The sequence below is a fragment of the Trichechus manatus genome, unplaced genomic scaffold (assembly GCF_000243295.1).
Source record: "Trichechus manatus latirostris isolate Lorelei unplaced genomic scaffold, TriManLat1.0 scaffold00047, whole genome shotgun sequence".
Taxonomy (NCBI): domain Eukaryota; kingdom Metazoa; phylum Chordata; class Mammalia; order Sirenia; family Trichechidae; genus Trichechus; species Trichechus manatus.
In genome coordinates this window covers 9,991,605-10,019,379 of record NW_004443983.1, presented here as the reverse complement: position 1 = coordinate 10,019,379, position 27,775 = coordinate 9,991,605, and the positions used below count along the sequence as shown (strand labels likewise).

At 38.1% G+C, this 27,775-nt stretch overlaps 1 protein-coding gene, 1 long non-coding RNA gene and 1 other non-coding gene across 3 annotated transcripts in view; 2 read left to right on the top strand and 1 right to left on the bottom strand.

Annotated features, from left to right (window-relative positions):
- Nucleotides 1-323: 323 nt before the first annotated feature.
- LOC111820710 (uncharacterized) lies at nt 324-1,837 on the top strand. The gene is made up of 3 exons (XR_002824225.1): nt 324-823; nt 1,287-1,353; nt 1,708-1,837. It is a non-coding gene; the product is annotated as an uncharacterized LOC111820710 (long non-coding RNA).
- LOC111820716 (small nucleolar RNA SNORA13) lies at nt 1,056-1,189 on the top strand. Its single transcript, XR_002824230.1, has one exon. It is a non-coding gene; the product is annotated as a small nucleolar RNA SNORA13 (small nucleolar RNA).
- A 341-nt stretch (nt 1,838-2,178) lies between the features above and the next one.
- EPB41L4A (erythrocyte membrane protein band 4.1 like 4A) overlaps nt 2,179-27,775 on the bottom strand; it is a 330,037-nt gene continuing 304,440 nt past the window's right edge. Inside the window, exons 19-23 of the mRNA XM_004376996.2 lie at nt 10,657-10,704; nt 9,972-10,040; nt 8,823-8,933; nt 7,607-7,688; nt 2,179-4,531 (exon numbers count right to left, since the gene is read on the bottom strand). Coding sequence (XP_004377053.1) covers nt 4,403-4,531; nt 7,607-7,688; nt 8,823-8,933; nt 9,972-10,040; nt 10,657-10,704 — 439 coding nt within the window. The 3' untranslated portion in view covers nt 2,179-4,402. The remainder of the gene's footprint in view (nt 4,532-7,606; nt 7,689-8,822; nt 8,934-9,971; nt 10,041-10,656; nt 10,705-27,775) is intronic.

Below are 27,775 nucleotides of genomic sequence, written 5' to 3'. Positions count from 1 at the left end.
TAGGAGACCCGGTTGTTACCATACAGCCACCCTTCAAGGGGTTGAACGTTACCAACAACAAACACAAAAACCCACCTAACAACCTTCACCTTATTTCTGTGGTGCTAATTAGTTTCAAATTCCAACGCTTTACCAGTGTACAAAAGCCTATACGATTTGCTTCTCAGATCTCTTCCTTCGCAGATCCGCCCCACTGCTCCTCATTGGCACTTCTCCCTCCCGCCACACGGCGGCACCTCGCGAGAGGCACAGGGCCGATGGTACAATCCGTTCTCCCCGCGCCCTTTCAGCAGTGGGTTCTTCCAGCCGTAGAAAAGCATTGTGGGAAGATCATGCGGTCTTTCCTACCTTCCGCAGACCGGGGATGGTTGGTAGTGCTGCCGGGGTCCGCATGGCGAGCGACTCCTGCCGCGAGGCCGCGCGCGTGGCTGCCGAAAGCGGCGGCCCGGGACAGGGGCGCGTGGCCGCCCTGAGCCTGGTGAGGCGGCCGGGCCTCGGGCCCGGAACGCGAGAAAGGCAGCGATCCTGGCCTTGCTCGGCCACGTTCTCCATGTGATGTCTGGAGGGCCGGGACCGGCCTGCTAGCTGCGTTTCCTTACCAGGAAAATGGGGACACTCGTTTCCTGTATTTTAAGTTTACTGATGATCGACTGCATGCCAGGGAGTCTTTAATATAAGCAAGGATATTTTCGTGAATGAGAACGGTCTTACCCCAGTGTAAAATCGGTGAATGTAGAAGTAAAATGTGCCGTTTAGGGTTTAGATCATTAGAACTTCCTGCCATAGCTGCGGAACTTGACAGTGAATGAGTTATGGAATTCAGGTGAGTTCTTTTTAACGCAAAAAAAACTCAGTGGCCGGGGGAGGAGGGTTAATTTAAACCAGTTACTACTGTATTGAAAACACGTTGTCTTTTAGTTTTCCTTACCAAGTCGGGTTTTGAAATTCGAACTGGAATTAGTTAATTGCTGTTTGATACAGAAACAATTAACCGTTTGATTTAGGGTCAGCAATCTTGTGCCGCAGATAACGGGATCCAAGGCAGTTTACATGCAGGCCTTTGTGTTGCCCATTCACTTTCGGAAACTAGTGAATGTGGTGTCAAAAAAGGCGTAAATTAAACTCTTTGCAGCTATTTTCAGCCCCTGAATTTGATTTCTTTGGTGTAGGAGCTGCATAAGTTACAGTTAATACCTTTACAATCATTTGTTCACGCAGCTGCATTTTCGTCTCCCAAAATTAAATGTATGGTTTATCTTAACCAGTTTTAACTAATTTTTGTTTAGGAGGAAAACTGATGCTTGAAAATGGCTGCTGCTAATTTTAATACCATTTGCACAAAAATGACTTAAGGTATGGTGACATTCTTGAAGCAGAAATTGTCCTGTTAAAAAAGTTATTTGTGATCCAACTTCTATCACCTTTCTAGATTGGGAGTCCTCTGGTGGGTATTAGTTTAAATTAGTTGTTAATAGTTCATTGATATCGTTAATACTGCTGTATCTGTAGAGTTCAAGGTTAAGTTAAACAACAAACAGGACAGCCTCTTGCCAGCTTAATCTTTGTGAACAAAAAAAAGGCTGTGCTGATTTTTCTGGGTAGTCCAGAGAAACAAATTTAATACATAGTACCTGGGGTTCAGGATGTGCCACGTGTAAATACTTACTTGCCAAATTTAGTGGTTTTTTATTTTTCTCTCTCTCTTAGGATGACCTTTGTGATGATTTTGAATTTTTGATCTTCAGAGAAGTTACTTGGATCACTGAAATAATTGCCTTTGGGCAGTCCATAATTAGGTGTTTAAACCAATGGGGATTTGAATAAACTATTAAATGTGCTTCTTGGAGGTTTGTGTTTTGAGTAATTAACTAGCAGAAAATAACACTCTTACTAAAATATTGAAGAGGTTTGTTTCCACCCCTAGAGCAACTTCAAAACTCCAGAAGGGAAAATACTCAAAAAAACGTATTGTCAAATGTAAGACCTATTTTAATTGATTATTCTGTCATGCTTTTAACAATTAAGGTTTGACATGTTGGGGGGGGAAAAAAATGAAGAAAATTATAGTCACTGATACTTGTATGAAATACAGGTTGTGTTAGACCCAAAGACCAGAACTAGATTAGCTGGTTTCTAGGTCACAGGTATGCTTTATATTGTCACTGCAGGTTTTTTTTGTTTTTTTTTTTTTTTTAAACTAGATTGTACACTTAAGTAAACATACCTTCTGCCTTTTTCTTGTTACAGAAAGAACATAATCAGCCATTCAAAAATTTTATTGAAAGCACTGTACTAAGTGCTGGGAACACAATAGAAGCAAAACACAGTTGCTCCATTTGGAACCTTACAGTCAGTGGAGGAAATGTCATCACAAATGTAAAATTGCCTTTGTGAGACAAATGCCATGGTAGGATTTGACACAAGTTAGAGGAACCTGAGAAAGCAGAATTGAGATGATAAGTGCAAGTACCGTATTTTTCCAGCCAAAGTTGGAGGGATGGCATGTGAGAGGCCTTAGGCTAGAAAATGGGTATGTCCATCCAAATTTAGCTCACACTTTCCCTGTAGTGCCCTAGTTTAGATAACAGGTGAATGCTTCATGAAGCTTGTAAAAAGGCCATTATGGGAGCTGGTGTATTAGCAGATGACGCTGAAAAGGAGGTAGGTAGAGGCCAGACCGTTAAGGCTTTGGCTGTGTTAAAACAAGTGATGAAAATCCATGGTAGGAAAAAGTTAAGATTTGGTTTTTGGAAAAAATATTGGCTGTGATGTAATGGAATTGGAGGAAGAAGAAAAGGGATACATACCTGCTAGTTAGAGGATACTGTGGCGATCTACTTCTGAAAATCACTGAAAACCCTGTGAAGCACAGTTCTACTCTGACACACCTGGGGTTGCCATGAGTGGGAGCCGAGTAACTGAGTGTTGATACCTGGCTTGGGCCAGTGCGATAAAATTTGTGAAAACAAACTATCAGGAGCTATGACAGCAGGGCTTGATAATAGGAGACTCCTAGGTGTATGCCTTGCACAAGCGTAACAGCCTGATGTCCAGCAGAGGAGGGGCATTTTAAACTTGTTGAATTTTAATTGTTTTTGAGAAATCCAAGTGGCCTCAGATGGGCAGTAGAATATAGTGGTCTGTTTAAGCAACAGAACTTTTAAGGCCATTAGTGTAAGGTTTGAGTCTTGAGTAAGGTCATGAGTCTAGGGTTTGAAAAACAAGTAATGGCAAGGTAGAATAGGGTAAGCTGCAAAAGATGGTCAGAAAAGGTAGAAGCAAAAGAGTGTGTTGGAAGAAGTCCTAAAAATTATCCTTGGGGTTTAGTTTGGTGACAGTGACCTTAGCCAGGTCAGCTTTAGTGGAGGAATAGGGGAGAATCCAGATAAGAGATAGTTTATAACTGGAATTAGGTGATTAACTGGGGACACTGAGTAAAGAATCTTTTCCACAAATTTAGCTGAAAATGGGAGAGATAGCTGGAGAGGGTTTTGAAGTTGTGAAAGTAGGTTTACTTTAAGTGGCAGTCTTAAGTTTAAAACCAAGTAGGAAGGATAAACAAGGATCCTGAGGAGGCTAGGAGGGGATGGAATCTAAAGCACAGGTGAGGAATAGAACAGGAGGGAAGGATTAGGGTTGAACGAGCTGTGGGGAAGTTTGTATGTGGCAACAGGAAGATAAAAGTTCTGTGAAGTAGATAGCAAGGTCATCTACAGACAGGAAAGGTATGAAATAAGTCACTGGGGAAGAACAGCCAGGGTCAACCATTGGAGGTCGAGGGTCATGAATTTAGAATGCAGAGGTTAACTGAAATGCACATTTACAGTTTTTTTTTTTTTTTTTTTGGAAAACACAAGGGCACTTCAGAAATTAAAAGGCAATACTTAAAAACCAAAAAGCATTTTACATCATTTATAAATCACCTATGGAACTTACACAAAGTACAGATACAAAGAACTTAGTATGATAAAAATGTCCACAGTCTGAAAGTGATACTCAGCCCTTGTACATTTAGCTTGGACTGAGAACCACCTGGAGTTGGGAAGAGCTTTTCCTCCCACTTTGTGTACTATTGCACAGCTAGTAAACTGCAGTCCAGGATTCCAAACCTTGAGCTAGTCTTGGCTGTGGTGGACACACACAACTTGAGTCGTAATATACTGTCCCAGTATGGAGATACAGCATCATGTGAATGCATTTTTACAAGACTGTCCTTCCAGACACCAAAATAATAAAGCCCTTTGGCACAAGTATACTGTAGTTTTAAATCTTTAAAGAAGCAAGAGGCTATTTTGTAAAGAAACACTTGCAGATCCAGGATGTTTAAACAATTATAATTCACAGTTTCAAAATAACAATGGCACACACCCTTCCCACCCGCATCACAGACGCTTTAGTGGAATCAAGTCTCTATCTTGAGGCGTGAAGCTTGGACAGTTTTTACTGTTTTTGCTGTGTGTTTTCCAGCCAGATTGCTTGTAGACGTCTGAGATTTTTCTTCAATCAGGCTATCTTTAGACCCATTTCTTCTCTAAAGGAACATTTGAAAAATACAGAAAATAAGATTCAGAAGAGAACACAGCCAAATATGAATATTAATACATCAGAAATTACTGAGCTTTTGTTAATATTTTAAACATGAAGTTATAATTATTCAAGAATGGTTAATACCAAAGGCTTTTCAATCAATATTCCCACTATTTAGTTTAAACAGTTAACTGCTAAATAAATAATTGCATGAACAAGATTATATGTACAATTTGATCTTAAAATTTCTAAGTTTGATAGACATAATGAGTATTTTATTCATGAAAATTAGGTATAAATCTCAATTCATTTCACCCAAATAAATGTAGTATTTCTTTTGTAGAGTCATTCCTAAATACACTTTTCAGTTGTACTTTTTTGAAGAGGACAAGATGAGAATGAGGAGGTTGAGGTAATTTATAATCTTCCTTGATATATATTTTCAGTAGTCACTGAATTAAAACCACCACAGCACAATGTCCTGGGAACCCCCATACCTGGGGTCAGAGATACCTGTCATCTGGGGGATGAGTGTCTCAAGTGGACTTGGAATATGAGTGCCACTGGGGCACTCCAGTCCCTTCACATGGTGGCCAGATCAGTGGCTTCCTTTTGGCCCTTATAATAAACTTTAAACTCCTTTCATATAGCCTTTAAGGCCTTGCTGCATTACCTTCCGTTCCCGTCAGCATGCTGTGGCCACACTGGTCTTACCCAGGCCCTTTCTAGCCTCAGCAGATTTTCCCAGGCTCCTCACAGGCTGGCTCTCAGCTTTAAATGGCACTTCCAGAGTCTCCTCTGACCACCCTATTTTAAGTGAGGTCACCCTGTTGATTATCTAGCTCAGCCCTTTGTTTTCTTCATATTGCTTATCTTAATTTGTATTTGTTTTGCCTGTTTTATGTCTGGGGCAAGGTTTGGCAAACATTTTCTGTAAAGGACCAGATTTTGGATCACATCCTGTCTCTGTCGCATAGTCTGGTTTTTGTTTTTGTTTTTTTTTGAGAACACAACGCTTTAAAAATGTGAAAACCACTTAGCTCCAAGGGCTTACAAAAACAGGCAGCAGGCTGGATTTGGCCCATAAGCTGATCCCTTGTCTAGGTACTTGCCAGTGCCCGGACAAGTTCCTGTCACTTCTTAGATGTGCTCATTGGATATTTCTTAAGTTGAAAACAGAGGTGTCCCAGAGAGAGGACTGCAGTTAGTGCATTGATCAGAAGGTACATGTGAGTTGTTCTTGTGTGAAGTATTCTTTCAACATTAATGTGTATAACAGAAGATTTTTGAGATTCCTGAGTGATAGTGATTAGTAAGAAATCTAGAGCAGTTGGAAAAGCAGAAATACAATAACATTTCTATCTGTATTGAAGCCAACTTTAAGAACCAAAAAAAAAAAGGCTGTGGAAAATAATAGTGTTAATCTGCACAATAACCTATGAAGTAGGTTATTATCTACATTATGTAGAAATTAAGGCTTAGAAGTTAAGTTCAAAGTCACAAGTAGGTGCAGATGAGACGCAAATGCAGGTCAATATGAATGCAGAAAATTAATCAACAGTATAATTTTGAAAAAGTGCAATAGAGTTGAAACAAAAATTGTCTGTTTGGACAACCTGTTAGCTCTGCCAGATTTTGTGGAATCAGATGCAGGCTGTAGTGGAAGTTTGCCACCCAGATCCCTGTTCAGGACTGATGTGCTCATTCCCCTAGCTGCTGGGAGTGCTGGCTGCTGTATAGCTCAAAACTGTGTCCCTCCCCAGCAACTGCCTTTAGCTGAAGACCACCACCTTGCCCGAGGTCATGCCCCCTCCAAGGACACCCTATATGCAATGATAGCTAGATGATGTGTGTGTAAAGGCCTAGCCCCCTTGCCTCAAGATGTGGGATGAATCTAAAGGACTGTTTCAGCTCCAGAGCTCCCCAAAGAACCAGCTGATGCCTTTATTGGCACTGTATTTAAGTTCAATTCTTGCCTGTGCCCAAACCTATTTTTTTTTTTCACTCCTCAACAACTGTTGGTCCTAAGAGCGGTCTCCGATAAACTTCCTGCTCAGAATCTAATTCTAGTGAACCTAACCTCAGTTAGTACAGGGTTTTCCTGTCCTTGTTCAAATCATTGATAAAAATGTGAAACAGGACAAATGAAGGGCAGCACATGGTGGATGCTCCTGAATCCAGGTTCTTAGGTGGTCCATGAACTCCATGAATTTATATACAAAACTGCATGTGCTTACATATGAGGAGAGACAGTAGTTATAATTGGCTTTTCAAAGGGATCTGTTATCTGAAAAAGACTGAAAACCACAGCATGACAAATGATGGACTGACACTGATCCATAATATCAATTTTGTTTTTAGTGATTGTTTAACTAGATATAAATCCATCCAGTTATTTGATACAGCCCACCCTTTTCCCCACCTTGTTAAAAAATACAAGAGATGGTGTCAAACATTTTGCAGAAATGTTTGCTATAGCACTTCACTGATATATCCATCTAATTCAGCTGAGTTTTAAATTGATACTGTTAAAGCAGCTAGGTGCTCTGTTATGTCCTTGAATTCCCTTTTAACCACTTTTTTTAACATTTCCAAATAAAAGTCATTCTCTTTAATGGAGAAGACAGAAAAAAAATAGGACCGGAGTAGTTCTACTGTCGCCATCAGTTAACAATTGAACTTCTGCCCCAAAGAGGCTATCACTTTCTTGTTTCACAGGCTCAAAAAAAAAATCTAAAAATATTTTCTTTTAACTAGTGAAGCTATTGGTTTTTTTTTGTTCTGGCTCCAAATAATCTTAAAATCTTTGTTATCCGTGGCTTTGCCTCCAAGCCTCCGATCATTTTAGACCTTGTACTACCTCTAGCTCTTATTCCTAACTTAACTCTTTCCAAGTTGTGCCTTCGTTCTTGATCATGCACTCCTCCTTCCTTCTCCTCCCATGTTGTGTACACGTTCTTTTAAATACAGAATCTCAAAATGAAGTTAAGATTTACCTCCCTACCTCCCAAAGGACACTTCAGAAAGGTGCTTCTCAAAATTGTCAGTCAACACTTCATAAAACTTTATTATTACTAACCTGATGAATTGTAGAGCCACCAGAACCCTGAGCATCCGAAGAACGGGTCACTGGAAGTGGAGGTACTAGATCCGTTTTTGAACTGCAGAGAGTGAGTCTTAGAATTAATGATTACAACAGTACCAAGAATCAGAACTTGAGTTGGAGGGCCACAGGGTAGAAAGCATGTTTTATATACCCTTGTATTCTACACAGTGCCTACCGCAGTGCTTTATACGAACAGGCATCTAATAAATGTTTTTTAATTAAGTTGGAGGATTAAGTGATTTGCCCAAAGTCACAGCTAAAAAATGGAAGAACCAAAAATAAAATACAAGTATGTTTCCTATGTACTTCTCTCAGTGACAAATTATCACATCAGTTTTTTATTTATTCCAATATCTAGACAAATATGTGGCCATTTATACTTCAAAAAAAAAAAAATCTTACGGAACTGTATACAGCCATGCTTTACATTTTTACAAACAAAGCCAAACAAAAAAAACCGTGGCCTATACCTCTCTCCACTAGGATAGCCTATCTGACAGCTTATTTAATGCTTATCAAACTTTTGAGCCTTAATTCAGAGTTTACTGGCTAACATTCTTAGCCAGCAGTATCAAGTACATGAATTTTCATGACCAGTACTTTTACAAGTGAATGCATAATTATATCATTAACACATTCATTTAAAAAAATAGATCTATCATGTGTCAAGCTAAGACATGGTCCCTATCCTCAAAAGAAACAATAATAAGGCCAACCAATTTGTTGTAGCAAAAGAAAAGACAAAATGCCATTAGATCAAAAAGAAACTCTTGAGCCAACCTACTTCTCTCAAGTCTTATATTTTAGTTAGATTAATTAAAAAAAACATTAGATGCCTGTCTGTGTAAAGCACTGTGACTGCATTATTCACAATAGAATTGTTTGTACATTTCATTCTTAAAGCTTCCTTTCTTCTAAAAACTTCAACATACTGCGTGGAAGTGCCTTGATTTGTCCAAGTATGGTCTAGATCTGCACTGTCCAATATGACAACCACCAGCTACATGTGACTAAATTTAAGTTAATTAAAATTGACAAAATTAAGTTAGTTTCTCAGTCACACTAGCCACATTTCAAATACTCAACAGATATATATATATAGACCATGTCCACCATGGAAGAAACTTCAATTGCACTGCAACGGCCTAGGGCCATGAGGAGGACACTACACACAGGCCTGCCCACTTACTTCACTTCTGAGAGAACGGATCGCTCTCCATCTGAACACTGGGACCGGCGATACTGGCGGTAACTTCGTGGGGAATGAGAATGCCTGATACGGATTGGGTCACCTTGCGTCCTAAACAAGCAACCAAAAACCATGGATACAAACACACCAGAAGTCAGACAGGATTATGTGGAGTTCTTCCTTAAAGAATGGAGCTCTTCTTTATCTTGAGACCTCAAAGGAATAATGGCTTTTAGAATTTTAAAATAATTTTTGACTCTTCTCCAGGCTTTTGAGAGCCTGAGTGTCTTAAAATTTCACAAGTAGAAAACTGTTCACTTGACCACACATGCAAATGAAACTATTTACACTGTGTGTGTGTGTGTGACTTGACCACACATGCAAATGAAACTATTTACACTGTGTGTGTGCGTGTGTGTGTGTGAGAGAACCATCAAATTTTAACGAAATTATTCACTATGGAGAATTTTCTACAGTGGTATGGAAGAAAAAAGATCTAGAATGTATGCAAAATGGCATTCCTATCAGAAAATGTTGGTTATTGCCCTAGCTACTAACTAGCCTGTCATTAAAAGTTCAAACTTTAGCCTAAAGACAGAGGTTAAGGGGGGCAGTGTGTACCAGCCTGCAGTTTGCCTTGGGTAGGAGGGAAGCATAGGTTGCAGAAGGGAAATAATGAGGTAGGCAAGTTAGGCCCCTCTTCCTCCTACCAATTATGAAACTAGGGAGTCCTTTCAAGAATATGTTCTATGTGCTAGTTCTATGATATGGATTGAACTGGGCTTATAGGACAGGGTTTTACAGCCAGCATAATTATCTCGATGTTAAATAATGAATAAAATGAACTTTGTTACCAATCAATGAATATCTCAGGAAAATTATTTTTAAAAATCTGACATTCATAATCAAAAGCCCTTTTGTGCCTACCACATACAAGTAAGTGGTTAGTAGGAGATGATAGTGATTGTATTGAATGAAAATAATCAGTTTTAAATACAACCTTTTCTTATCTCTTTATAGATACTTTAAATTCTAGTTAAAATGTAAAGACAAAGCACTGCGTGGAACACCACTGAAGAGTAAGAATGGATTAGTCACTTATAATTCCTATTAGAACACCTGTGAAAAGAGTTGCAAAGACATACTCACTCTATTTTAGTGTATGGAATCTCTTTTAATTGTTCCTCTGACAATCCAGATGGATCCACAAGTTCCTTTCTAGAAGAGAATAAGCAAAATGGAAGTTGTGATGCTGGTATATATATTCTAACACCTTCTACAACTGGCAAGTGAGTTTTCCCGTTCTAATCTTGTCTCGAAACACTTGTTAGTAAAACTTTAAGCAGGGAACAAAGATTTTAAAACTAACGTGTTCAAGGAAAAATAGAAGGAAAACCTTTTCAGTAGCTCTTTTGCCTTCTTCCAAGTTTTCTACATCCTGACTTTCATGATTATCCCTCATTTCTCTACTAAAAAATCTGCTGCTCTCCCCTGTGGTGCGTGTTTTTTGTTGTTGTTTTTTACTTCTGAATCTGCTTTCTTCAGTGTTTATTTGTAAAATATTTGCCTGTCTGGGTTCCACTTATAGTAGAGGCCAAATGACCTTATGAGAGGAGATTTAAGGCTGCCTGTGAACGGGCTGCCTCCAGAGCCCGCCTCCCTGGCACTGCTGGCATGGTGAGGCACTGCCACAGGGAGAGCCACGCAGCACCTAATGATGAGAACGAGGGACATGTGACAGACTTCAGCCTCAGGCTGCCTCTCAGCAGCAGTGGCCTTTCTTATAAGTGCCTTAAAACTACACTGGTTTTAAAACAATGAAAAAAATACTCACTGAATATGCTTCCATAACTCTTCTTTTGCTTGGATATCGGGGCTTCTCCTATAAATAAAACAACACTCATCTCTGCAAACATGTTTCATCCTACAATCTAATAGCTAACTTTAACAGAGCTACAACATTAATAGTTTTCAGACCACACAGTTTATTTGCCAGCTGACCAGTCAAGGAAAGACTGGGAGAGAGAGCTACTTTGATAGTATAAAGACACTAGGTGATTTATCTGCTAGTGCCACTAAAGGAAAATCACATAAAAACCAGAGTAGGGCATCATTTAATGTAAGAGCTTAGAACTTCAGGCACATCTGCACAACTACCAGTGGTGATTGTACAATGAAGAATGATCTGGGGCTTCTGTTTTGGTCCTTCCAGCTATTTCTAAGTAAGTAAAACAAGAGCCTATCCTAATTCTGTTAATATGAAAGAATCCCAACATGATATGTAATTACCTAGTAGAAGCAGCAACTAGAAGGGAAAAGGAACTGGTGAGACAGCCCAGGTGGCAGAGCCAAAGATGCCAATGCCTCATCTTTCCTATTTCATCTGATGCTGCCTTTCTATGCCAAATCTTGGGCCCACAAATGCTAGAACCTATCTGTGGCCTCTGCTCATGATACCACCCTCTATATGCCCTTTTCCATCTCCAAATATAGGCCCCACAAATCCCTTCTCCTCCAAAAACATGTGAGTAGAAATTATGCCACTACCATTAAGACCAGTTGCCACTGAGTCAATTCGGATCATGGAAACCTATGTGTGTCAGAGTAGAACTGTGTTTTCAATAGCTGGTTTTTCGGAAGTAGATCACCAGGCCTTTCTTCCGAGGTGCCTCTGGGTGGACTCTAACCTCTAACCTTTCGGTTAGCAGCTGAGCATCTTAACCGTTGCACCACCCAGGAACTCCACTACATTTAACCTACAATGAGAAACTCAAAGTCAGCATTTATGTGTTCTCATTCCCCATAGTTAATAAGTAGCAATGAATACTAGAAATCTATTATCACTGCAATTGTCGCTACAGAACGACTTTTTCATAGTGAGAAAATTATAACAAGCTTTCATCAATTCTTTCAAGTGAAATAAGGTCTAATAATAGGCCAAAAATCCACTCACAAAGGACTCAAACAATAACAAAAGGCCTGGAGCTAAGCAAAGCCACTGATATACTCTGTCCCGTGGAATTTTAAATTTATAATTTGTATCAGTATTTTCAGGGCTCATATGATATCATCATTGATTTCACTTATATCAGTTAATAAGGGATTCTAGCAGGGCTTTCTGAACCCACAGAGTAGAATAAGCTACTTTCTAGCAATTGAATTGGCTAAGTATTTTTCCTTTGTTGGGGAAAAAAATCTGTGTGTGAAGATCTTTTAATCAACTCAGAATGGGTCAAACATGGAAAAGGGGCAGAGGATGAAGCCTTGGTCTCAGACATGTAAACTGTAGAAGAATATGGCATCAGGATTGGAGGAAGACTCTTTAGCAACCTGCAATATGCAGATGACACAACCTTGCTTGTGGAAAGTGAAGGGGACTTGAAGCACTTACTGATGAAGATCAAAAGACCACAGCCTTCAGTATTGATTACACCTCAACATAAAGAAAACAAAAATCCTCACAACTGGACCAATAAGGAACATCATGATAAACGGAGGAGACGACGTTGTCAAGGATTTCATTTTACTTGGATCCAAAGTCAACACCCATGGAAGCAGCAGTCAAGCAATCAAATGACATACTGCATCGGGCAAATCTGCTGCAAAAAACCTCTTTAAAGTATTAAAAAGCAAAGATGTCACTTTGAGGACTAAGGTGCGCCTGGCCCAAGCCATGGTATTTTTGATCGCCTCATATGCATGCGAAAGCCGGACAATGAATAAGGAAGATCAAAGAAGAACTGATGCCTTTGAATTATGTTCGCAAAGAATATTAAATATACCATGGACTGCCAGAAGAACAAACAAATCTGTCTTGGAAGAAGTACAGCCAGAATGCTTCTTTGAAATGAGGATGACGAGACTTCGTCTCACTTACTTTTGACATGTTATCAGGAGGGACCAGTCCCTAGGGAAGGACATCATGCTTGGTAAAGTAGAGGGTCAGTGAAAAAGAAGAAGACCCTCAGCGAGACGGATTGACACAGTCAGTGGCTGCAACAGTGGGCTCAAACAGAGCCAACGATTGTGAGGACGGCGCAGGACCAGGCAGTGTTTTGTTCTGTTGTGCATGGGGTCACTATGAGTCAGAACCAACTTGACAACTACTCCCAGAGAAAGATGGTTCAGTTACAACTATACCCCAGCATTCAGTTCTCACAGAAAGTCACCCAAGAGCCTAAAGCATTACATTGTATCTAGGTTAGGAAACTATTCTACTGATAATCACTCTTACTTCAGGAAGGTGCGATAGTGAGGGAGTTGGCTAACTTTGAGGTATAGCAGAATTTCTTAACCTCAGCACCACTGACATTTTGGGTTGGTTAATTCTCTATAGTGGGGGACTGTTCTGTGCATTGTAGGATGATTAATAGCACCCCTGGCCTCTATCCACTAGATACCAGTATCATATCCCCAGTTGCGACAGCCACAAATGTCTCCAGACATTGCCAAATGTCTTCTGGGGGACAAAATTGCCCCCGGTTGAAAACCACTGGTCTAGCATATGACTTTGGAAGTGTAAGTTGGGCCAAGAAGCTGAGAGGCCAATTTACTGTAAAGATCCATTATGTGGCTATTGAAATAGTATTGGAGACAGTGACAGTGAGACAGGTACTAAATCTTATGAGAATGAGGGAAAGTGACCCAAAGGCACAGTTGATGACAGCTACAAGGAGCAGTAGTGAGTGGTATAACTTGACTGCATAGATTCGAAGTTGTGTGCTTTCAGGGAGGCAGGAGGTACGATAAGAAAAAGCAATGAGGGCAAGGAGGACATACACCTCCCCACCACTATACCAGGCCTAGTGCAAAGGGTGTGAGAGATAGTAAATATAAATAATATATTAAAAAATGGTAACTGTGGATATTTCTTAGTGTTGGAATTGCAAGTAATTTTATATTTTTCTATCTTTTCTGATTTATTTTTTAGCCAAGAGAACTTCTTACCTCAATTATCAGAAAAAACATAATGATATTTTCATATTTAAAAAAATTACTATTGGTATTCCATAGGAGGTGTCTTTCATTCTCATCTCTGAAGAATCAACAGAAATGTTATCTTAACATGAATGAGAACATCAGTCCTTCCAGCCATAAATATTGGCCCTAAATGATTCAAGAACTTAGTTTATACCTTTAAATGCTATAGCACCATAATAGTCATATTTTTAACTAAACAGAATTCTGAAACGGTGAGCACTTTCAAACAGCTTTAAGGCAGGGAAAAGTTCCAAGCTAAAATATCAAATGCAAATTTCCTCCAATTGCTAGACCACCTGCGATTTTACAAATGTAAACACAAGCTACATGCTAATGAGGAATGTATTATTTTTATGTCTCAATCTGCACACACTTAATCAGTAATTTAGGATGAATTCATGATCTGCAGCTCAACATCATTTTGTGGATTTAGAAAGCTATGGAATTTTAACAGCCATTTTTCTTAACTAAAAGACCCTTAATTATGCAGATGTTTTCCCTGAACTCTCCAAAGAAGTCCCTAAGGAAATAGAGCCCTGAGTTATCTATAGATATGATACATATAAAAAATAAGCATGTAGTCAAATATTAGCCCATTATTTTTCAAAAACAGCTCTCATCCACACCTTATACAAATGCCCCACTTTAAATTAATGTTCTTTTTTTTCAGAGAAATTAGGTTCATGAGACATCATTTAAAAACCATCTTCCCTTCTTCCAAAAGCTAAAGTAAGAAAACACTTCACAAAGCTCCAAGGGGTTAAACTCCAACACTGCATATGGTCTTGTATTGTTGTGGCTGTTGTTTGTTGCCATCAATTCAAGTCCGACTCACGGTGACCCTATGAATGAAGAGTAGAACTGTTCCTTAGGGTTTTCAAGGCTGTGACCTTTCTGAAACAGATCACCAGGCCTGCCTTCTAAGGTGCCTCTAGGTGGGTTCAAGCCACCATCCTTTGGGTTAGTAGTTGAGCACGTAACCATTTGTGCCATCCAGGGATTTCTATGCATACCCCAAATTCTCTAATTATATTATCTAAAAAATATTATACTATGATATATGTTATATATTATAATATACATACTATGTTGTTGTTAGGTGCTGTCTAGTTGGTTCCAACTCAAAGCGACCCTAAGCACCACAAAACGAAACCCTGCCTGCTCCTGCACTACACTCACAATAGTTGTTATGCTTGAGCCCATTGTTGCAGCCACTGTGTCAATCCATCTCTTTGAGGGTCTTCCTCTTTTTCGCTGACCCTCTACTTTACCAAGCATGATGTCCTTCTCAGGGACTGATCCCTCCTGACAACATGTCCAAAGTATGTAAGACATAGTCTCGCCATCCTTGCTTCTAAGGAGCATTCCGGTTGTATTTCCTCCAAGACAGATTTGTTCGTTCGTTTGGCAGTCTGTGGTATACTCAATACTCTTCACCAACACCACAATTCCAAGGCGTCAATTCTTTGGTCTTCTTTATTCATTGTCCAGCTTTCTCATGCATATGATGCGACTGAAAATACCATGGCTTGGGTCAGGCACACCTTAGTCTTCAAGGTGACATCTTTGCTTTTCAACACTTTAAAGAGGTCTTTTGCAGAAGATTTGCCCAATGCAATGCATCTTTTGATTTCTTGACTGCTGCTTCCATGGGTGTTGATTGTGGATTCAAATAAAATGAAATCCTTGACAACTTCAATCACATACTACATTATACTAAAAAAAATGGCAACATTTGACTTTTACTATTTTTGTGGTCTTTATACTGACCACTACTCTAAAAGGAAATTTATAGTTAAAAATATATGAAGAAAACTTTTAGATTTACAAAACACCTTTGTTAAAGAATTCAAAGCACTTAACAGATATCTCAGTAATTCTCCGCCATATTCCTGAGTGGTCAGAATAAATATAATTAGAAGATGCAGAGTTAGTCTAATCCTTCTCCTCTTTCCTCTTCCACCCACCCTCAGAATTAAAGAAGCACTCAGAAGCCACTGAGCCCCAGCAACCGAGCTTTGAAGTTAGCTTAGAAGTCACCTCCAGGGGCTTAATGTTAAATCTTTACCTAATGCACCAGGTTTCTTTTTGTGTTTAACTGGGAACATCTCTTCATCCTTACAACCTCCTCTTCCACGTTATTATTTTTCAATAAAAATAGTAGGACATTATGACCACCAGAGGGAGCCTGAGCCTTCTTGTGCACACAAGTTGAAACTATCAAAACCGTTGTAGCTTTAGGGCCTCTTCCAAATACCCCAAGAAGTAAAGTATACTCGTGTAGTAGAGCAGTTTCATCAAAGCTAATTTTTTTCTAATGATGTTAAGCATGAATGTCAAGGCAATATAGCTGAAAAATGTACTACATAGAATTGTCCTTCTTAATGTTAGATGAAATCCAATCATATTTGAGCTTAGTGTGTTTTTTAGGAGAGAGGCGTTTTGCATTTTGTAGTGCTGTGTCAGTTATTTAATAAACCTAGATAGCAATTAATATGATTTTCTAGTTCTTCAATGAGGATAAACGAACACAATGAATAACAATGTATCACAGTATTCTGATCTTCAGTGGCTACTTCTACATTTATAGGCATTGCAGTAGGAATTCAAGAATATGAGAGTAATGAGAGATAATCTGTTCACTGTATTTCTAAAATGCCACATGTATATCTGAAGAACAAAATTTAACTACTTTACCTCAGATGCTGCTGTAGCAATGTTTCCCCCTTTTAAAGAAAACTGTAGTGGTTTGGCTTCTAAACTTTCATAGAACTAAATTCTAATTTTTAAGGACTTTATATGAATCCTCTCTTCACTTCTCACCCTCTCCTCACCTCAAGGGAAGAAAACAAAAATCAAATATCTTGCAGTGTTTCTAGAGATAAACTGAGACCTGGAGAACTTACTAATAACAGTAACTGCCATTGTGTTTATTATATGACAGGCACTTGACTTACGTGACCTCACCTAATGTTCAGCAAAACCCTGTGAGGATGGTATTATCCCTGTTGTACAAATGAGGAACTGGAAGTTCATGGAGATTAGGTAATAAGCTAAAATTGATAGTTCTAGAATGTGAACAGAGGTCTGACAACAGCACTCAGTTGATATTTTCTTAATTGGGAATAAACCTCAGGTTTTTGGTGTCATGGATCAGAGCCCACTTTGTTTTATATAAAGTTATCCATCATCCATCATCTGGTAGAGTTATAACACTTTGTCCAGCTGCCTATGTGACATTTCCACTTAACTGCTTACTTGGCATGTCAACAAAAATCTTGATGCTTTTTCCCCACCCATCCCCATCCTTCCTTTCCCATCTGAGTAAAACAGCATGGCCATTCACCCAGTTCTCAGGACAAAGCCTGAAAATCATCCATAATTCCTCTCACAGTGCTAATCTGTCAGCTCTACCTCCAAAATATATATGTGTCTACTTATCATCATTTCTACTACTTCCACCCTCTTCCAAGACAAAACCATGTCCCACATTAATGACCAGAGTTACCAGCAGTACTAGGAGATAAAGTTTTGCTGGAGTCAGGATGGAAAAACCATGCTGGGTACTTTGGACATCCAACTATGACCCTAAAAAGTCCATACTTTAGGAGTAAGGACAAAGCCTAAAGTAAAGAACACATCCCAGGACTGTTGTTATTAGGTGCTCTCAAGTCGGTTCCCACTCATAGTGACCCTACGTACAACAGAACGAAACACTGCCCAGTCCTGCACCATCCTTACAATCCTTGCGATTTTTGAGCCCACTGTTGCAGCCACTGTGTCAATCCATCTCATTGAGAGTCTTCCTCTTTTTTGCTGACCCTCTACTTTACCAAGCATGATGCCGTTCTCCAGGGACTGATCCCTCCTGACAACATGTCCAAAGTATGTGAGATGCAGTCTCGCCATCTTTGCTTCTAAGGAGCATTCTGGTTGTACTTCTTCCAAGACAGATTTGTTCCTTCTTTTGGCAGTCCATGGTATATTCAATATTCTTTGCCAACACCACAATTCAAAGGCATCAATTCTTCTTTGGTCTTCCTTATTCATTGTCCAGCTTTCACATGCATATGAGGCAATTGAAAACTCCATGGCTTAGGTCAGGCGCACCTTAGTCTTCAAGGTGACATCCTTGCTTTTCAACATTTTAAAGAGGTTTTTTGCAGCAGATCAATGCAATGCATCTTTTGATTTCTCCACTGCTGCCTCCATGGGTGTTGACTTTGGATCCAAGTAAAACGAAATCCTTGACAACGTCGTCTCCTCCGTTTATTATGACGTTCCTTATTGGTCCAGTTGTGAGGATTTTTGTTTTCTTTATGTTGAGGTGTAATCAATACTGAAGGCTATGGTCTTTTGATCTTCATCAGTAAGTGCTTCAAGTCCTTTTCATTTTCAGCAAGCAAAGTTGTGTCATCTGCATAATGCAGGTTGTTAATGAGTCTTCCTCCAATCTTGATGCCCCATTCTTCTTCATATAGTCCAGCTTCTTGGATTATTTGCTCAGCGTACAGATTGAATAGGTATGGTGAAAGGATACAAACCTGACGCACACCTTTTCTGACTTTAAATCACACAGTATCCCCTTGTTCTGTTCAAACGACTGCCTCTTGATCTATGTACAGATTCCTCATGAGCACAATTAAGTGTTCTGGAATTCTCATTCTTCACAATGTTATCCATAATTTGTTATGATCCACACAGTCAAATGCCTTTGCATAGTCAGTAAAATACAAGTAAACATCTTTCTGGTGTTCTCTGCTTTCAGCCAGGATCCATCTGACGTCAGCAATGATATCCCTGGTTCCACGTCCTTTTCTGAATCCAGCTTTAATTTCTGGCAGTTCCTGTTGATTTACTGCTGCAGCCGCTTTTGAATAATCTTCAGCAAAATTTTACTTGCGTGTGACATTAATGATATTGTTCGATAATTTCCACATTCGGTTGGATCACTTTTCTTGGGAATGGGCATAAATATGGATCTTTTCCAGTTGGTTGGCCAAGCAGCTGTCTTCCAGATCTCTTAGTGTAGATGAGTGAGCACTTCCAGCGCTGCATCTGTTTGTTGAAACATCTCAATTCATAGTCCATCAACTCCTGGAGCGTTGTTTTTCCCCAATGCCTTCAATGCAGCTTGGACTTCTTCTTTCAGTACCATTGGTTCCTGATCATATGCTCCCTCCTGAAATGGTTGGATGTCAACCAATTCTTTTTGGTATAGTAACTCTGTATATTACTTCCATTTTCACTGGATGCTGCCTGTGTCGTTTAATATTTTCCCCGTAGAATCCTTCACTATTGCAACTCGAGGCTTGAATTTTTTCCTTAGTTCTTTCAGCTTCAGAAATGTCAAGCATGTTTCTCCCTTTTGGTGTTCTATTTCCAGGTCTTTGCACATGTCATCATAATACTTTGTCTTCTCAAGCCGCCCTTTGAAATCTTATGTTCAGCGCTCTTTTACTTCATCATTTCTTCCTTTTGCTTTAGCTACTCCACGTTGAACAGCAAGCTTCACAGTCTCTTCTGACATCCATTTTGGTCTTTTCTTTCTTTCCTGCTTTTTAATGATCTCTTGCTTTCTTAATGTAGGATGTCCTTGATGTCATTCCACAACTTGTCTGGTCTTCAATCGTTAGCGTTCGAGGCATCAAATCTATTCTTGAGATGGTCTCTAAATTCAGGTGGTATATACTTAAGGTTGTACTTTGGCTCTGGTGGACTTATTCTAATTTTCTTCAGTTTCAACTTGAACTTGCATATGAGTAATTGATGGTCTGTTCTACAGTCCCAGTTGGCCCTGGCCTTGTTCTGACTGATGATACTGAGCTTTTCCATCATCTCTTTCCACAGATATAATCGATTTAACTCCTGTGTATTCCACCTGGCAAGAGCCACGTGTATAGTTGCCATTTATGTTGTTGAGCAAAGGTATTTTCAATGAAGAAGTCATTGGTCTTGGAAAATTCTATCATGCGATCTCCTACATCATTTCTCTTACCAAGGCCATATTTTCCAACTACCGAACCTTCTTTGTTTCCAACTTTCACGTTCCAATCACTAGTAATTGTCAATGCATCCTGATTGCATGTTCGATCAATTTCAGACTGCAGAAGTTGGTAAATATCTCCAATTTTTTCATCTTTGGCCTCAGTGGATGGTGCGTGAATTTGAATAATAGTCATATTAACTGGTCTTCCTTGTAGGCATATGGATATTATCCTATCACTGACAGCGTTGTACTTCAGGATAGATCTTGAAATGTTCTTTTTGATGATGAATGCAATGCCATTCCTCTTCAATTTGTCACTCCCCGCATAGCAGACCACATGATTGTCCAATTCAAAATGGCCAATACCAATCCATTTCAGCTCACTAATGCCTAGCATATTGATGTTTATGTGTTCCATTTCATTCTTAACAATTTTCAACTTTCCTAGATTCATACTTTGTACATTCCACATTCCAATTATTAATGAATGTTTGCAGCTGTTTCTTCTTGTTTTGAGTCATGCCACATCAGCAAATGAGGGTCCTGAAAGCTTGACTCCATCCATGTCATTACAGTTGACTACTTTGAGGAGGCAGCTCTTCCCCAGTCGTCTTTTGAGTGCCTTTCAACCTGGGGGCTCATCTTCCGGCACTATATCAGACAATGTTCCGCTGCTATTCATAAGTTTTTTCTGGCTAATTTTTCAGAAGTAGACTGCCAGGTCCTTCTTCCTAGTCTGTCTTAGTCTGGAAACTCAGCTGAAACCTGTCTGCCATGGGTGAACCTGCTGGTATTTGAATGCCAGTGGCAAAGCTTCCAGCATCACAGCAACATGCAAGCCCCACAGTTTGACAAACTGACAGACGCATGGGGGATGCTAGGACTAGTGACAAAAATCTATAAAATCTCACCTTATTAAAGCATAAAACCAAGTCTGACAAGATCAAGAGGATCCAACGGTAACTTAACTGCCTGTCAGAACAAAATTTGACACTCTTCAAAGGAAGACAATATAATTGAGACTTCCTACAACATAGCATCTAAAATTTCCAGCATATAATTAAAAATTACTGGGCATGGAGAGAGGCAGGAAAGCATAACCATAATCTAGGAGAAAAAAAAACAAGCAGTCAATACAAACAAACCTTGAGAAGACTCAGATGTGGGATTAGCAGACAGGGGCTTTAAAACATTCTTTATAAAAATATACAACAAATTAAAGGAAAATATGGGTATAATAAGTTAATAGTTGGAAATCTCAGCAGAGAAATAGAAAGTATGAAAAGAACCAAGTTGAAATTGTAGAATAGGAAAGTACAAAATCTGAAATGAAAAGTTCACTGAGAAGGTTTAATAGCAGGTTAGACCCAGCAGAAAAACAAATAGTTGATGCAGTTTAAAACAATCAAGAGAAATTACTAAAACTGAAAAAGAGAAAAGATTTTTAAAAATGAATACAGCCTCAGTTGTGTGTGGGACAATATCAAGTGGTTTAATATATATATGTAATTGGGTGCCCAGAATGAAAGGAAAAAGAATGGAACAGGGAAAAAAAATTAAAAAATAATGACCAAAATTTCCCAAATTTGGTGAAAAACATCAAAGTACAGAAACAAAAAGTTAAATATAAAGAAAGCCACATCAGAGTCAAATAGCTGGACCCAAAATTAAAGAATCATAAAATTAACTAAAGAAAAAAGACCCATTACATACAGTGCATACAGAATGAAGGCTGACTTCTTACCAGAAACCACAAAGGTCAGAAGACAACCAAACAATATCTTTATAGTGTGAAAGGAAAAAAAAACAAAAACAAAAACTATTAACCCAGAATTCTATCTCCACTAAAGGTAGCTGTCACAAACAAGGGTCAAGATATTTTCATATAAAATAAAGCTGAGAAAATTTGTCATCTGTAGACCTGTACTACAAGAAATGCTAAAGGAAGGAAAATGATATCAGACGGAAATTCAGATGTAGAATAAATTAAGCATTGTCATGGTAAATATGTGAGTAATTGTGTTAGTTTTCTGTTGCTCCTATAACAAATTATCACAAATTGGGTGGTTTAAAGCACAAATTTCTGTAGGTCAGAAATCTGACACAGGTCTCACTGGGCTAACCCCAAGGTATCAGACGCTCTAGGGGAGAATCTCTTTCCTTCCCTTTTCCAACTTCTCGAAGCTACCCACATTCCTTCGCTTGTGGCCCCTTCTTCCACCTTCAAAGCCAGCAACTGCAGGTTGAGCCCTTCTCAAACTGCACCACTCTGACTTACTCTTCAGCCTCCTTTTCCACTTTTAAGGATTCTTGTGATTAAATGGAAACCCTGGTGGCATAATGGTTAAGTGCTACGGCTGCTAACCAAAAGGTCAGCAGTTTGAATCCACCAGGTGCTCCTTGGAAACCATATAGGGACAGTTCTACTCTGTCCTGTAGGGTCGCTATGAGTTGGAATCGACTCGATGGCAGTGGGTTTGGTTTGTGATTAAATGGAGCCCTGGTGGCACAATGGTTAAAAGCTTGGCTGCTAATCAAAAGGTGGGCAGTTTGAATCTACCAGCCACTCCTTGGAAACCCTATGGGGCAGTTCTACTCTGTCCTATAGGGTTGCTATGAGTAAGAATCGACTTGATGGCAGTAGGTTTTTTTTTATTTAACTGGGGACACTGGATAATCTAAAATGATCTCCCTATCTGAAGGTCAGCTGATTAGCAACCTTAATTCCACCTGCAACCTTAATTTCCGTTTGCCATGTAATATGATATAGTCACAAGTTATGGAAATTAAGACACAGACATCTTTAGGGAGGCAGTATAAAGTTTTTCTCTTTATTTTTTTTAAATAACTCACTGTTTAAGCAAAGATAACATAATGTGGGGTTTCCTACATGCAAAAATAAAGTATATGATAACAGCACAAAGAACAGGGGGAGAGGATAAATGGAACTATACTTTTCCAAGTTTTCTAAATTTTATGTAAAACATTGCAACTGCAATCCTAAACAGACTGTGATGAGTTAAGGACATATACACTAAGCTATAGAACAACCACTAAAAAACTAAAAAATAATAAAATGAGGTATAGGTAAGAAATCAGTAGAGAAAGTAAAATGGAATATCAAAAAATATTCAAATAACACTAAAGAAGGTAGGAAATGAGGAACAAACCAACAAAAAATAGACACAATAAATAGGAAAAAAGCTAAATGATATACCTAAAAATATTAATAATTATATTAACTGTAAATAGACTAAACATTCAAATTAAAAGGTAGAGATTGTCAGACCAAACTAAAAAAAAAAAGCAAGACTAACTATATGCTATCTATGAGAGATGGGCTATCAATATAAATACAGAAGCTTAAAATAAGATTGAAAGAATATATCACATAAATAGTAAGCATGAGAAAGTTATAGTGGCTATATTAATATATATGTAGTAGACATCAAGAAAAGACTTTTACCAGAATAAAGAGGAAATTTTATGATGATAAAAGGACCAATATATCAGGAAGACAAAAATAATCAAATATATATGAACTTAATTACAAAGCTTCAAAATAACTTGAAGCAAATACTGACAGAACAAAAGAGTGAAGTAGACAAAATCACAATAATTGTTGGAGATTTCAGCATTCCTCTCTCTGCGACTTCAGAAAAGACATAGAAGATCTGAACAGCACAATCAGCTAACTGGATCTACTTGGCCTTTACATACTACACCCAATGAGTGAGAATACTTATTCTTTCAAGTCTACCAGATCATTCATCAATACAGACTATATACTAGGTTTTAAAGCAAGTCTTAATAAATTTCCAAAGACTAAAATCTTACAGTTTTTCTTTTTATCACAATGAAATTAAATTTGAAATTAATAAGATATTTAAAAATTCCCACATATTTTGAAATTAAACAACACACTACAACATAATCTGTGCTCAACAAAAATTAGAAATTATTTTGAACTGCATGATAATGAAAACAATATTCATCAAAATATGTGAGATACAGCTAAAGCAAGGGAAATTTATAACTTTATGCTTATATTCAAAAAGAAGTTGAAAATCAGTGTCACCTTAAGAAGATAGAAGAATAAACAACAGACAAAAAAATAGAAGGAAGGAAATAATAAAAAGTGGAAACCAATAAAACAGACAACACAGGAAACCAACAAAGCCCAAAGTTGGTTCTCTGAAAAGATAGATTATGAAAAAAATAAAGAGAAAGCACAAATTACCAACATCAAGAATGAAAGAAGTGATATCACAACAGTTTTCATAGATATTAAAGAACAAAGGATTATTAGGAACAAATTTCTGCTAAAAAATCAACTACTGAGATAAAATGAACAATTCTTTTAAAAGTTACCAAAATCTACACAAAACAAGTAGAAAATCTGAATAGCTCAATCTCTGTTAAAGAAATCGAGTTTGTACTAAAAACTTTCCACAAAGAAAATTCTAAGTAGAAAAGGTTTTATTGGTGAATTATTCCAATATTTAAGAAGGAATAATGCCAATTTTACACTATTTCAGAAAACAGAGGAAGGAATACTTCTCAAATAATTTTACATGACTGATATAACCATTATCAAAAACCTGACAAAGAGATTACAAGAAAAGAAAATTATAGACCAATATTCCTCATGAACATAGAAAAAAATCCTGATACCAACTAGAATAAGCAATATATAAAAAGGATAATATATCATGACCATGTAGGGGTTATCCTAGGAATGCAAAGATATATTATCACTCAAAAATGAATTAATGTAATTCCTCTACTGACAGAATAAAGACGACAAACCATGTACAGTCATCTCTATAGATGGAGGAAAAGCTTGTAAGAATATTCAAAATCCATTCATGATTTTAAAAAAAAAAACAACTTTCAGCTAACTGTTAGCAAACTAGGAATAGAACTTCTTCAACCTACAGTTAGCATTATATTTAATGTGACACATTGAATACTTTCCTCTAAAGAAAGAGAATAAGCTAAGGATGTCTGCTTTCTTACCACTTCTATTCAGCATTGTAACTCAAATCTGTACTAGAGGATCTAGCCAGTGTAATGAGGGAAAATATAGAAATAAAAGACATAAAGATTAGAAATAAAGAGAAAAACTGTCTTTATTTACAATCACAATATGATGACTGTAAAGGTAGAAAATTCTAAGAAACTGCCAAAAAAAAAAAAAAAAAAAAAAGGCAAGTTTCTAGAGTTAAGAAGTCAATTTAACAAAGTTGTAGGGTGGTGGGATACAATGTCAATATAAAAAGATCATTTGTTTTTCTATATTATAGTGAACAATTAGAAAATGAAATTTTAAAAACTTTACATTTCAATACCACTAAAACAAAGTATTTAGGATTAAGTTTAACAAATTAATAATAACTCCATACTGAAAACTATAAATCATTCTGAAAGAAGATGACTTAAATAAATGAAGGGGGAAGATTAATTTTTCCAAAATTGATCTATAGATTCAACATAATCCTAATCTAAAAAACCTCCAGTCTTTTGTTTGTTTTGGTAGAAACTAACAATCTGATTTAAAAGATTACATAGAAATACAAAGGACCTAAAATAGCTAAAATAATCATGATAAAAGGACAAAATTGGACATTTTACATCTGATTTCAAAACTTACTATAAAGCTACAGTAACCAAGACAACATGGTGGGTTAGGGATACACAAATATCAATGGAACAAAACTGGCTAACATATAAGCAAATCAACTGATTTTCAACAAAGACCCTGAGGCATTTCAAGGAAGCAAGTCTTTTCAACAAAAGAAACTGGAATAACTGGATAAGCATATGGGAGGGTGGACTAATCTCTCAATCTCTACCTTACATATACACAACAATTGACTCAAGATGGATCACAGACCTAAACATAAGAGCAAAACCCAAACCTAGCAGGAAAAAAAAAAAAGGATAATATCTTTATGACCTTGGGATAGGCAAATATTCCTTAAAACTCAAAGAGCCTTAACTATAAACAAACAAAAACAAATTTCATAAAAATTAAAAATCTCTGCTTATCAAAAAAATAATGTAAAGAACATGAAAAGACAAGCCACAGCCTGAGAGAAAGTATTCAGAATACACATAACTGAAAAAGGGTTTATATCCAGAATATATAAAGAAACCCAATAAATAAATAAAAAGACAAACGACACAACTACAAATGGACAAAAACTTGAAGAGACACTTTAAAAATGAAGATACATGAATAAGCAATAAGCACATGAAAATATGGTTAACATCAGTTATGATGAAAATGCTAATTAAAAACACAACGGGCTACCACTTCAAGTCTACTAGAGTAGCTAGAAGTGAAAAAAACTAACAAAACCAAATATGGCAAGAATGGGGCAAAATTAGAACTCTCATACATTGCTAGTGGAGTGGAAAATGGACAGTATATTTGGAAATCAGCTTGGCAATTCTTTACAAAATTAAACATGTTAATACCCTCTAACACGGCAATTCTACTCCTACATATTTACTCAAAAGAAAAGATAACACATGTCCACAGATAACACTTGTACAGAATGTCTAAAGTAGCTCTTTAACACAACAGCAAAAACTGGAAATAATCCAAGTGTCCGTCAAGAGAAGAACGGACAAATTGTGGTATCTTCATACAATGGGCCATTACTCAAAAATTAAAAATAATCACTGATACACACAACAACATGGATGAATCTCAAAAATTTTATGTTCAGTGAAAGAAGTCTGATCTTAAAAGAGCATATACTGACTTCCAGGCAACACGGTGCTATAGTCAGAAGTACCATGCCATCCATCCGCAGCAAAGATCGGAAAAACTAAGTCAAACAGAGTCACACATCAATCCTGAAACCCTAAGCATCAAATGAAGAGATAAAGAACTCAGCCAAGCACCGAATGGGATAAGAAACTGACCAAGAACAGAGCGCGAAGAGAGATACATGCAGAGTTCTCCTATCAGCTACCGCAGCATGGATCCGCCATCTTCAACTCCTATCGGAGATCAGCAAACAGGAGGTACGAGAAAGCAGCTTCACGGAGCTTCCAGCTGGACACAGAACAACAGGTAACCCACAATATAGGCTTTCCCACCCCCCACCCTTCTTCACCCCACTTAGCCTCCTCTGCTTCCTGCAGCCACAGTCTATTGGCTGGGAAGCACAAGCTTCCCCCCAGTGCTGCTTGGATTCCACCCGCCTGCACTGGCCAGCTCCCTGAGTGCCAATTGTTGGCTGCTGGTGTTGCTTTTATCCGCTTCTTTAGATTTTTTCCTTACCTCTCACCACCTCCCCCTCCTTTCTCTCAAATACCTGGCTCCATGTGCCATCTTTGCTTCTTCCTGAAAGGCTGCAAAACACCGCTCCACTGTGAAACTGCTTCCCGGCCCATGCCTCCACACTGGTGGGACCCCAGGTGCTTTTTTATTTGTTTGTTTGTTTGCTCTGATTTGTTTTGTTTTGATTTGTTTGTTTTCTTTTTCTTTTCTTGGTTTGGGAGCCCCTTCTGGCCGGGCAGGACCGTGCGGGTTCGAAGCTAGTCCCTTACTCTGCACAGATGCACAGGGACATCCCTGGAGGCATTTCTTTTTTCTTGTTTTTTGGTTTTTTTGTTTGTTTTTGGTTTTTTTTTTTTTTTTTCATTTCTTTGTTTAGTTTTCTTCTGTCTCTTATTCCCTTTTTGTCTTTCTTCATTTCCAGTTTCTCGATTTATTCATTTTTTTTTCTTTTACTCTTTTTCTTTTTTTTCACTTTTGTTTTTCCCCATTTCTCAGTCTCTCATCTCTCCACTCCAATAGCAAGCTCGCTTAACACACTTTTTTGTTTGTGTGTATGTTTTTGGCTCCTGTTCCTCTCTCCTCTCTCTCATCTTTCCCATACCCATCTTAGCTCCACACATCACAATCTACCCCCTCCTTCCTGCCTACCTGCACCGTGTGCTGAACATCACACTCCCAAGCAGCACA